The 13,399-nt window shown below is 38.9% G+C and overlaps 1 protein-coding gene across 1 annotated transcript in view; it reads right to left on the bottom strand.

Moving 5' to 3' along the window:
* nfyc (nuclear transcription factor Y, gamma) overlaps positions 1 to 12,803 on the bottom strand; it is a 45,350-nt gene extending 32,547 nt beyond the window's left edge. The window contains exons 1-3 of the mRNA XM_056479336.1: positions 12,707 to 12,803; positions 1,753 to 1,860; positions 1,530 to 1,601 (exon numbers count right to left, since the gene is read on the bottom strand). Coding sequence (XP_056335311.1) covers positions 1,530 to 1,601; positions 1,753 to 1,851 — 171 coding nt within the window. The 5' untranslated portion in view covers positions 1,852 to 1,860; positions 12,707 to 12,803. The remainder of the gene's footprint in view (positions 1 to 1,529; positions 1,602 to 1,752; positions 1,861 to 12,706) is intronic.
* Positions 12,804 to 13,399: the final 596 nt, after the last annotated feature.

The raw sequence follows: 13,399 nt of genomic DNA, 5'->3' as shown, positions 1-13,399 counted from the left end.
CCCAATATCAGGCTGTTTCGCAGAAAAGGGTCAGATGACTAGGAAGGATCGAATAATTTCTCTATTCACAATAGAGCTGCTGAAAATAGTAACATTGCATCTGGAGAACACTATAAAACATTCAATTTGGAGCGTCAAACCAACTTGGAAACTCTAACTTTATGAACATACTAGATGGTAGCTTATGAAGTATGTTTGGATTAGTTATTCAGTATGTGCTTAAAAAACAAGTTGTTTGCTGAAGTGAAGTGGGAGTCTGCCATGGCACTGCTAAGTGCTTACTAATGTAGAGGTCTTCTTTAGCATGCTAATATGGTAGCTTGTGTTTGATGTTTTTTTAAAAAAATATTTTAAAAATTACAATACAGTAATGCGCCAAAATATAAAAAAAATTAAAAAGGGAAATAAATCTATACATCTGAACTTGTTGCATGATGTTCATCTGACAGTTTATAAATTAAAACACTTAATTTACAGCTGAATCATTTTGGTCACATTGATTTATGTACACACAAATTAGCCACAGCCATATGACCCTGCAGCCCAAGACCGGTTACTCACTGAAGCCAAGCAGGGCTGAGCCTGGTCAGTACCTGGATTGGGAGGCCACTTGGGAAAACTAGGTTGCTGTTGGCAGTGGTGTTAGTGAGGCACTCAACCTGTGGTCTGTGTTTACCTACTGCCCCAGTAAAGCCAAGGGGACACTATACTGTCAGTGAGTGCCGTCTTTCGGATGAGACGTTAAACTGAAGTCCTGACTCTCTGTGGTCATTAAAAATCCCATGGCATGACGAGTAAAGAGTAGGAGTCGCAGTAAGAGTAACCCCAGTGTCCTAGCCTAATTCCCTCCATCAGCCCTTACCCATCATGGCCTCCCAATCATCCCCATCCACAGAATTGGCTCTATCACTGTCTCTCCACTCCCCCTAAAGCTGGTGTGTGGTGAGCACACTGGTGCTGTTGTCCTGTGGCTGCCGTCGCATCATCCAATTGAATGCTGCACACTGGTGGTGGTGTATACAGACCCCCACCCTTCTCCCCCACCCCACATTTTTGTGATGCGCTTTGGATGTATGGCCATACGCAATAAATGTGCTATATAAATACATTACATTTCAAATTGCATGTTTACCTGTTATCATCCAGCTTGTGTGAACAGAAAAAACAATGTTATAGTCATAACGCACTGTCGGAAATGCTCTAGCCATTTCGGTCAATGGTTTCGGGCATTCATAACATTTTCACTACCCCAAATACTTTCAAAAAACATACAAAGTCTACTCAAAAATTCAGCATACTTCTCCCCAAGCCACATGATTTGAGGTTTCATTCATGTCTGTGGCACAAACAGTGGCGAACTTAAAAAACCCCATAGTAAAACTAAAACTCGCCACAGCAATCTCCACTAATTATTGATCATTTGATGTACAGTCAACAAATGCAAGGCTGTTGCTGTCTCAAATCAAATACAGAAAGATTGCTGCCATCAGCTTAGACTGATTGCGTTGATTCAGCTTGTCTGCTCTTACCTTCACATCCTCATCCAGTTTCATAATTTTCTTGATGCGAGCAAGAGGAAGCTCTTGCACACGGAAATCCTTCTGAAACAGTGCGAAAGTGTGTAAGAGGAGAGCTTGCAATAACAATGAGGTACAATACAGTTTTAAACCCTTTAATGAGGTACAATATAGTTGACCACAACTGTATCTGAGTGAGATAACTGACTTAAATATAGGCAGGAAAAACTCATACCACAGTAAGATTCCTGATCTCTTCCATCACTCTGGGCCAAAAAGACTGTAAGCTCTGCTGGGCATCGCTGCCACCCGCTCCAAATGAGTCTGCCGACATCTCCAGATTGCTAGAAAACAAAGAAGACAAAACAAGACAAGTCAGGGTTAACGTTCACTTACAACCCTCATAATTGATGGAATCTTCTCAAGATAATAACCAGACTGTTTAGTTGTATTTACTGCATAATTGTATTTGATAGTCTGTAGACCCTTTCCACATTTCAGCGATTCTAGGCAGCGGAAGTCATCAAAGTTTGATAAACTTGGAGAGCAGAGAACGGGACAGTAGCAAAAATATATTTTTGAATTCCAATTTGCTCAAACAACAAAAGAAAAATGCCACAATAGTGTTTTCTTGACTTTTGGAAAAATTTACTGTCCTGAGAAACACCTCGCATCAGCCTTAACTACTTTTTGTAATTTGATGCAAAGATTAAATAATACAATGTATAGCTTCATAAGTGTACATACTAAGACTAAACAATAGATCACAGCATAATTGATATAGCAGTAATGCAATTGAAGTAATCGTATACGTGTGATGATTTACATTTTATGCATCAGTTCATCTAAACTCGATCAATCAGATGGGGTCTTATCTTTTTCCTCCCAGTAGTTGCTGTTCTGCTATTGGCTGAACAGGCCCAAAGGTAAACAGAGGTGAAAATAAATATTTAAAGACAACAGCCAATCAGAGTCAGAATATCTGTTAAGGTTTTCACTCATTCACGGTTTTTAACTAAAACGTTCGCATCTTGACAGCATTATTAGTCAAAATTAGAATTAATTTGATCTGTAAATTTAATTTTAATATCATCAAACAAATAAATGACATATCTCTAGAAAAAAAATATTTTTTTATTAGCTGTCATATCGTAAGAAATACAGTTATCGCAATCCTCATTGACATTGCACATTTTTTCAGTATCGTGCAGCCCTCGTACATACATTTAAAATTTTTAAATTAACAAAAAAATTAATAAATAAAAAATCTAGAAATAAAACCTTTCAAGGATTTAAAATAAAGGTGATGAACTTTAAACAAGCATCACCTTCTTGTGAGGGTCCATTAAAATGCTTTTTAAGTGCAATTGTTGATGTGCGATTGGTCAACTCAGCAATGCCAGGAATCCATGTGTGGAAAACCTGGAGAACAAAGTCCTCCTCCGTGCCAGTGACCTGAAGCCTGCAGTGCACATCTGGATACACAAATAGCTCTGGAGCCAGACCAAATGTGCCGTTCTGACAGTACGGTTCTGCACTGACGCAATGGAGACAATCCAAACACAAACTAAAAAATGCAAGAGGAGCAAAGCTGGCAGGTTACTATGGCATGTGAGGAATTCTGCAGGCAGCCTGCCTGAGCTTGCACTGCCACGGACGCTACAAAGCACCTCTCTCTGGAAGAAAATACAGGGACAGAAATAGCAGGGCGGGGTGCCACAGGAGTGAGGCAGTAAAAAAGTACTCGGACTCGTGCAGTTCAGCCATAATCCAATAACAAGACAAAGTGCCAAGGGCTTAATGGAGGGGGAGCAGTCGGACTGCCGAGCAGCTTCACTATGTGGGTCAAATGGAGAAGCAACACAGTGAAACATGCGTGATCACTAGCGAAAAGCGGTGACCTGCTTCCATCTCTTATTTCTCTTACGTATACTAAAGCATTAGGGTGGTTACAATCACAATGTACTGTAAAAAAAGAAAGAAAAAAACATGTTTAGTGCAACATTTTTTGTTTGCCTTCAACAACAGTGATCAGTTGCATCAGACGACACATTATAAATCAATGAGTCATGTGACTCCAGCTGTCAATAAGCTCTAGACTCATTTCAAGCTTGATTGAGGCAGTCAACTGTCAATCAAAATCACCGTTCGTGTGCATAAGAAAAGCACAGGAGGACAGCAATAGCATCAGGTGTCGATTTTGTGATGGTCTTCTGTTGTACATCTGTGCGTGTGGATGTGCCAGAGCCGGCCTGATAAGAAACGATCATTTAACATCTCGAGAAAGACCATTACGAAAACTAGCTGGCTAATTAGCAGGCAATAACAGCGGCAATTACTGTCACGGACCTGGGAAATTGTGAGGCAAATTAAATGAGATAACACTCCATTAGAGGAGACATAAATAGGTTAAATCAAAGCTCGCCTAGACCAGCTGCGTGAGTGGAAGCTATTTTTGACGCTTTTTACCAGATCGAGAGACACAACCCCGAGATGGCAGGAGCAAGACCTTTAGTACAATCCTTTTACTTTTAAGGTTATATTGTGATAAAGTAAAATCATAACAGGCAACTATCAATTGGGTCAATGAAAAATAATAATAGTTGCCACTTCACACACAAAAAAAGGACAGTTTTTAATTTGATCGTCCTTCATAGTTGTTAACATTAACAAATTAAATATTGTGAAACAATTATTAAAATAATCCTAATAAATAATTACAAATAAGAAATAAAATCCTGATAATAAAGACATTAATAGTGATATTATTATATAGCGACTATTCAAACTAACATAATTGATATTAACTTCAGGCAAATACGAAAAGCTAGGTGAAGCTCGGTGTATGTGCGACTCTCAGTCACGATCGTCCTTCAGCAAGTCAGAACACAACGTTGGTGTTGGATTTCTCCTGACCTGTTCAGTTGCCTCGACGGCAATGACCGCTGGTGCTCTGTGTCTGAGAAAGTCAATGCCGCTAGCAGAGGCTGATTCAGCAAGAACATCACTGCCAGCCTGGCTTTCACCGTGCAGGAGGACTGCAGCAAAGAAATGCTCGAACAATGTGATAGGGGACGAGCTCTTCTCAAAGACTCGAGATATCACACATTACCCTCTTGACAAGGGGAAGAGTTGAGCTGGCTGCACGGCAGACACTGAATGGCAGGAGAGACTGTGGCCTGAGGCCTCCAAGGAAGTGGAAAAAAAGTACTGTGACTTCACATACAATTATTAATGACGGATGTAAACTCTGAAGGTGAAAAAGATGTAAGGCCCTTTGGTTTATAAGTAGCAATATTGAAGCATAAAAGCTAAAGAAATATAGAGATATCATTACTTTATGAGCAGTAAACTCACACTGCTATGACGATCCGTGTACTGTCCTTGTGATGCACTTTCCATCATTAAGCTTGTCTGTGGACAGACTTCATATAATGACTAATTTTTGGACTGACTCCTTGCTCTAAATTTTGAAGATATAGAGGAATCACAAAACTGACCAAAATTTCATCAAAAATGATCAAAATTTGAATTTCATCAAAAGGTAACATGGTTTACAGCGCTGATAAAGAGAAGTCAGATTCCTTTTATGCTACTGTTTGGACTGTATTCTAAGCGGCACACAAAAATTTAGGACAATTTCTTCCTCGTGCTGGAGAGATTGAAATCAGCCATGCTGATAAGACAATACCAGGGTTGTTGATGCCAGCCGCTGTGCAGACTCGAGATCCAAGCTACCCTCAGACATGAAAGCTCACCTCTAGAATGAGTCTAATTTTAACAGTCAGGACTTAAAACACCACAAAGCTATATACTTTATTTCAAAGTCTGCTTTTGACGATCCCATTTCTAACTTAACCCCTGAACTACTCACATTTGAAAAGAAACAGCTTTCCACTGAAAACGCTGTTAAAATGTAACGCTCATCTTAACATCCTGCCGTACATCTCCATTTTGTCACATTCCTCTTCTCCAGCATGCTTGTCCTAGTTGGTCTAGGAAAACCAAAACTACAGGCATACCAGACAAGAAGGCAGAAAGAAGTAATTCAATCTTATCTGATATCAGAACATTCCTGAAAAAAAGAAAAAAGTTTGGGAACAGGTGAAGAAAATATATGGAAAGAGACAATTTTCTCTTTATATGGAAAGTAAGTGTTAAAGTGAGTTTTTAAATATGTGTACATGAACTTTAAAGCTTGATTTCAATCATACTAAAACAATAATGTGTCTTTTTAAAAAGTAATTGAAATCAAATTAGTGTGTGTTTTTACAAAGTCAGACTAACAGACTTGGCTAATGCGACTGTGGCTGGATTTTGCCTAGAATGTTTATAGTAGACATTCAGTAAACTACAACTGATGTGACGTGAATTTAAAAGATCAGATAATCAATCAGGCAATGTCTAAGCTGAACTATTTATTTATGGACAGTTTTATTATGTATTGCACCGTCTATGCTTCTATAGGCTTAACTATGCCAAAACCTGCATGTAATCGTATTTACAGACAGGTCTTTGTTTTACGCGCTACTTTAAGCTCTTAAAAAAAAACTCTGCTCAAATTACAGTATACATGCAAGCCGTTTTCAATGATCATTCTGTCATACAGAAAGGTCACATTTCTTCATCCAGAACTTATTAACCACCCACACATTCACACAGAAAAAAAAAGAAAATCCACAAAGGCCGCGTTGGTTAGTGGTTAATCATCGACTCGAACACAACAAAATGCACCCAAGCACCTAGCAATGAATTACAAATTAACTGACAAGTATCCGTACTTGTTTTGAACTAAGGTTTGGAGCAAAAAACATGAGGGCCGGACATTACCGCCACTCTGATCCTTGTCTTATCTCATAGATCAATCATTCCAAAGTTGCCCTTGGTTCGCTTCACGTCAACTCCACGAAGCCGTCCCTGAACTCTCAAGGTCACTCAACAGTAAGCAGAAAAGAAAAAAAAAAAAAACACGGTATGGGGGAGGGAGGAAGAGAGTGTGAGGGATATACAATAACACAGAAAGAAAGAAAACCAAGACTGGTTCTGCAACTTTCATTGCAGCAACTTGGCGACCCTAGTGTGTGTAATGATGCCGTCCCTAGAGAGGCTTGACGGTGAATGGCCCCCTCTTGTCTGTGCGCCCCTGAGGGATGCGCTCTTCTCTTGGTCTCACACTCTCCCCGCTGACGGATCGAATGCGGGAGCCGCTCTCACATTCCAGTGACCTTCATCCACCGATGGGCCCGTTAGCAATGGCAAGGTGTTACGACGTGCCAATGCCAGCACCAGAGACCCAACTGTAAACTTTAAAGGTTCTGCGTTGACATTTGAAAAGCGCAAAACCTCAAAAACGAGAGTAAATGTGCAAAAACGTTAGTCAGGTATGACATTTTACCCTTGAACATCTTTGCAAATTGGTGCAGTAAGGAGTTAAAATGATATTACAATCTTAATCGAGAACATCACACTGAGAGGCAGCAGTCAAGAGTTCTACCTAGGAGTTATTTTTAGTAATTCTTTACCCCAAAAGGACCTTAATACTTTCAACAAATTGAAACTTTCTAGTACATGCATGAAAGAGACTTTAATCCAAGTGGATTCCGTAAGAAGGCATCATGCAAGGACAACCGTCTGTACATTATGAACTAGCAAGCTAAGAGTTCCCATATAAACCCCAATATATGTTGGTCACGGAGAGAGCACGTCCATCCTGTCCTCTGCTCTGCCTCACTGTCAAGACAGTGTAAACAAGCCACAAAAATGGGCCTTGAAAAGTGAACTGGGACTAGTGGTCCTATGGGCAATCTATCTTACTAAGCATCACAGATGCAGCAGAAATACTCGACAGCACGGGACCTTCCGGAGGTCCAAAGTCAAACTGAACTTAAAGGTCAACCGCAATCAAAGATTATGCTGTGCATTTCAATGATGGAAAGTTAAAACTGCACATACAAAAACCAGTGAAATTTCCAGCTAGTTAATGTTTACATGATGACAAGCACTGTTCATTAGGTTTAGGAGTTCCAAATGAGCAGGACAAAAAACACAAAGTACACTCAGCTTTCAAGCAAGGGGAAAAGTAGAGGACGAAAGGAGGAGGAGAAAAGCGCAGCGGAGGACAGAGGAAGCATCCCATTACTGCAGCGAGAGAGTGAGAGAGAAAGAGAGAGAGAGCTGTACTGTCTGATTGCAGTCGCAAGTCACACTTACCCCATGCCCTTCATGTGCTGTGTTGTGGATGGCAGAAAAGGACATCTCGAAAGTCTCCATAAATGTCTTTAGTCCACAGGCTCTGTCCCAGGAGGAGACAAAAGGCTGTGTGGGACAGGCGATCTTCCACTGTGTTCAAAGCCCCGAGATGAGGGGAGCGCGATCACCTACCGGCCCCCATTCAAAACCCTCCCCCTTTCGCTAGCCCATCTTCTTCAGCCACCCTCCTCCCCCTTTCCTAAACACACAACCCCCTCCCATTCCTCTCCCGTCCGAGTCGCCCGGAGCCTGGAGTTGGCCTCTGCCTGACAACCCTAATGTTTGTCTTTCAGCTGACCCCTGCCTCGGAGTGAGTGACCGGAAAAACAGGCAAGAAAGTGAGGGAGACATTGAGAAAAAGGCAAGCGTGAAAAGAAACAGAAGTGTGAGAGCAAAGCAGAGCAGCAGAACAAGTCGGGACAAAATCTCCTGACTGTTTTCCCTTTAACACTCGGCTGTAATCAATCTAGCTTGCTAAACGATACTCTAAGCCCGCCTATCTCTGAGATCCCGGCCCCTTGCTGGATTCTTCAAATAAGCCCGAGTCTGTCTGCGCTACGATAGGCTGAGCCAGCCGTCTATAGGCAGGGTCACCCCCTCCTCTCTGCTTACCCTCTCAGCTCCGCCCCCTCTCACAGACACTCAACTTCCTGTTTTAAGTTACCTTGAGCAGCAGGATAGGGGTCAGGGAATGAAAAGAAGGAGAGAGAAAAAAAACAAGCTGACAAAAGCAGCAGAAAGTTGAATGAAGGACGCAGGGAGGGCGGAGAACAATCTCGGTTTGCAAGCCTTAGAAAATCAGAGCCCTGCAGATCATCTTCTGTACTGTGGCTGGACGGAGCTGGACTGAACAACTGACTTCTCAAACAACTGTCCCTTGCTTATTTACAATGTCAAACTAAATGTCTCTAAAGCCCGCCCCTCGGAGGAGCTGAGTGGTTAGGCGTGTGATGATGTAAATGAACCCATGATCAGCGATTGGCTCAGGGCGGGCTCAAAGAGGATGCCGCATGCTGTAGCCGCATGATTTAAAGTGGAAAGTCACTCAGGTCAGACGTACAGTCTCATTTAAGTGCAGGGACATGCATTGCAGTGAAGTGGATATATCCCAAACTCAAAATCAGCTGTGTCCTAAATAAATACAAACTTGACCTGATGTTCTGATTCAATGGTTCGTCCTCTAAAATATGTAACTATGGAGCGTTCATGTGATTAAAAAAAAAAATATATATATATATATATATATTATGATGATATACCATGCTCACTTATTTATTAATGTTATTGTTGGAATAACCAGAACAAGACTAAAAGTGTGGTCACATTTACCACAATTATTTTCAGCAGGTAAAAAGCATCACATCAATGTTTTTTTTTTGGTCCAGAAATTTAATTTCAGCACATCAAACAGGGTTTTCAACATCAGCCATCAGATTGATTTGAAAGGGTGTTTACACTAGGCATGGGCCAGTATAAGTTTCTGACAGTATGATAACCTTGGATAAATATTCCACAGCTTCACGGTCTTATGGTATTGTGATTACTACTCTAAAATAAGTGCTTTTTAAATATTTGAGTAAAAAAAACCACAATTTGTTACCCCATTGAACACAATATATTTTATTTTAGGAAACATTTATAACATTTTGAAGCTGTGAACATGTCAGGCTAAATAATTAAAATAAATCCTTGACTTCTGCTGCCTTCGTTGATTTCAAAAACGCACATTTTGTTACAACAAATAAAAAACATTAAAAAAATGATTAAATAAATTACATATACCTTAGGAACGGTATAGCAGAACATTTTTGCTGTTTTAAAAACTTGACTTCTCCAAACTGCGGTATACCTTGAAACTGGATATCATCCCATGCCTAGTTTACACAATTTTAAATTAAATCTGGAATGTTTATAGACCATTTTGAGGGATGTAAACAACAACAATGGTCCCAACGTATTTCCTATTTTACATTTTTAATTTCTATATCTTCTTAGAATCCAAAAATAGCCACATATTGATAAATAATGTTATGATAGCTGTTTTAACATTAAGTTATGATTGAATTGCCTCGTTACAGTTATGAACTAGTTTGATAACAAACAGAAAATGTTCATGGGGCAATGACATGACCAAAATGAAATGGTCTATAGCTCTAGATTTCGTTCATTCATATACTTGACAATAGCATTTGGTGACCTGAAAATTCAACATTTTGAAAATGGGTTTTCCAGCGCAAATTTTGGAAAACAATACTGTTCTTATCTATGCGTAAAACATTAAAACGTGTTTTTGTAAAAGTAAGACCACGCACGTGCATGTCTGTAGGCATGTGTGAATTCCTGTGAAACAAAATGACAACAGCAGATAACAGTATAATGATGTAAACAGACATCCAGGACAGTGCGATTTGGGGAAAATTTCTAATTGCGATATTTTTTTTTACAGATATTGTGATTTTGATTTGATTTGCGATTTAATTTTGTAGTCAAGCTTCAGCTAAATAATCTGTATTGTAGCTTCTTACTGCTAAAAACGCACTGAGTGTTAGATAGAGTTTTAGATAGATATTAACTCCAACATTTATTCAAATTTGTTTTTAAATATTTAGAAATGAAACACTCATTTTTCTCTAGATCAAACAGTAAACGCAAATAAAATGACCATACCTTTCCGTAAACAAGTTGAATTCAAATTAGGAAGATAGTGTAGCTTATTATACAAAATAATAATAATAATAATAATAAAAAAAATACAGAAGACTCAGCAAACTAACATGGCTGAAACAACTCTGAAATTGCATTTTGCTGTTGGTTGCTAATAGATTGAGTGTCACTGACAATATTTTCAGACACTCATCACTCATATGCGCTCACTCAATTGGCTAGTAAGACTATCACACAGACAGCAGTCACACATTTGCTTTGGGCAGGGAAATTTAAATAACACAAATATATTTCATATTGCAGCCTCTTGCAATTAGTTAATTGCAACTTTTAAAATCGCGATTCGATCTATTTTCCTTTTTAAAGTGAGATCTACAATGGCCTGATGTGCAGAATATAGTGCTTTTGTTGTTTACATGAGTGTGTAAAAAAAAAAAAAAAAAAGGGCCATAATTATTATTATTATTATTATTATTATTATTATTATCATCATCATCATTTTGAAAACCTTGTTGTCTGTACTAATTATGGGATGATAACAGTTTTCAAGGTATACTGCGGTTTGGAAAAGTCACGGTTTGAATACCGCCAAAATGTTCTGCTATACCGTTCCTAAGGTATGTGTAAGATTGTTTTTATTTATGTTTTGTTTTGTTTTTTAGGACAGCAGTATCTCCTGCAGAAAAGATATCCGAATTATTTAGCCTGACCTGTTTACTGCTAAAACAATTATAAATGTTCCTTAAAATAAAATATTGTGTTCAAAGGGGAAAAAAGATTTTTTTTTAACCCAGACATTTACACAGACATTAACACAAAATATATTTTAGAGCAGTAATCACAATACTGTGAAACTGTGATATCCAAGGTTTTCAGACTGTCACAATAATAGACTGGCCCATGCCTAGTCTGTACAAAAAAATTGACATAAAAAATATACATTTTTTGACAACTCTGCTGAAATATCCAGTAAGGACACGCACTTGTACTTGCATGAGACAAAAAAAAACATCTAAATGAGAGATAAATACAAGGTTTAGATAAAAAACAATACAAAACTAAAACTCAAACTACAGTGCAATTCTTGTTGAAATACAGCTAGAAGGCAGGTCAATTATTTACAGAAAGAGTGCTGAAAGATTATGGCAACAGATGACGAACGTCCTTATGTTTCTAGTAAACTCAAGGTGAAAAAACAATGCTTTTGTCTGTACTGTTGCCTTGAAGGCTCATTGATCGTTATGTGTATTGCAAATATTAAGTTCATGTAATGTTACCAGGAATTGACCTCCATTTAACCTGGTACATTAAAACAGTGTCATTTACGCAGTGAATTACAGCATTTGAAAAATATTTAAATATTATAATAATGGCGTTTGTATTTTTGCCCACATTGAGTAAAATCCTACATTTATGTCTGCATTATACGACCACAACGGCACATTTTGCGAAATAAACATACTGAAATAACAAACACCAGTTTATTATATTGTTTATGGCAGTGAGAAATAATAAGACACGTTATAATAGTATAAATAAAGCAATTTTGATTGGGAAAAGTGGACAAAGCATTTGCAGGCTAACCGGGAGACATGCTAACCGAAACTATAAAAACATTCAGTATGCTGCGCGTAACATTGTTATGGATGAAACCCGTAATGCACGACTGCATTTTAATTGTCAGAAAGAATTACATCTCTAACATCAGCTGGTAAGACTGTTTGAACAGATGAGACAGTGCTCGCTACGGCACTAACGTTAGGCCGCATCGACAGCGATTCCCGTCAAATTAGGAGAAGTGATATAATGATGCTTTTAGGGGGCTTTGAGCGAGTTTTCCTAAAATATTTGTAAAGCGGTGTAAAGGCAGTCTAACCAATAAAGACTACGTTTGGATCTGTCCTTCAGACCAATCAAACCTCGGACTAGATTCCACCAATCAAGGTTTCTAAGGGTTCTGGTAGTTAAGAAACTGCCACCATTTAGGCTCAAATCGAACCGGCGAGCCAATAGAAGTCATTTACATCATAGAGCCAAAATGGCGACCTGTGTTACAGAGCTTCCCGACCGCCTCCATTCCCTTCCACTAGCCACCAATAAGCGCTTCAGAGAGCGAGGAGGGAAATGGCGCCTATGTTCATCCTCCAAAACAATCGTCCATTGGATGAAAACTTTTATTGGACCACGAGCTCGAAACGAGCCCCGCTTCATCCAAACTAAGTGGTAGATAGCAAGCGAACAGTGACACAGCAATACGTTTAATTCGCATACTCACTTTACGCGATGAAATCGTAGTGTAGTCCGGTTCGCCGTAATATTTAATTTATTTCAGGCTGTTACAGCAACCAAGATGGCCGATGATTTGTCAACTTTTTTTTTAAACCGGAAGAAGTGCTACGTTAGCGCTGACGTAGTCGTCGTTCGCGCCATTGAATGGGAGCGATCTTCAGTTCAGCAGGGGGTTGAGCTGCTGTGTGCATCAGATTCAGCATTAAATATGCTATTTGTTTAAAACCCATATCTGCATTTGTAGATATAACATGATTGTAGTCCTGTTTAGTATTTCATTTTTAAAGTCAGACTACCACATTTGCATTACGACATCCACTAAATTCCCATTGTTTATATAAAAATATTTTAGTCAGGCAAATTTTCAATAGGAATTTGATATTTAGGGATCACAGTGAGACTCAAAATTTAAATAAGTCGTCATTTTAAAGCATGTTCACGTTTATTTCATTGTTTTAACCAAATAACGTGTTGGTATCATTCTCTGTAAGTAACCAAAAACAAACAAACAAAAACTTAACCTTCCATAAAACCAGGGGTGCCCAAACTTTTACATATGAAGGGTTAAAAACCAAATATCATTGAAAGCAAGGTAAATACATCAAACTATATTACATTAACGTTGCCATGGCTAATTTCCTAAGTTCCATCATTCATTTATTTTCTTTTCGGCTTAGTCC

This window comes from Danio aesculapii, chromosome 19, assembly GCF_903798145.1.
Source record: "Danio aesculapii chromosome 19, fDanAes4.1, whole genome shotgun sequence".
Classification (NCBI taxonomy): domain Eukaryota; kingdom Metazoa; phylum Chordata; class Actinopteri; order Cypriniformes; family Danionidae; genus Danio; species Danio aesculapii.
Note: the sequence above shows the minus strand (reverse complement) of the source record. Positions and strands in the feature narration are given on the sequence as shown.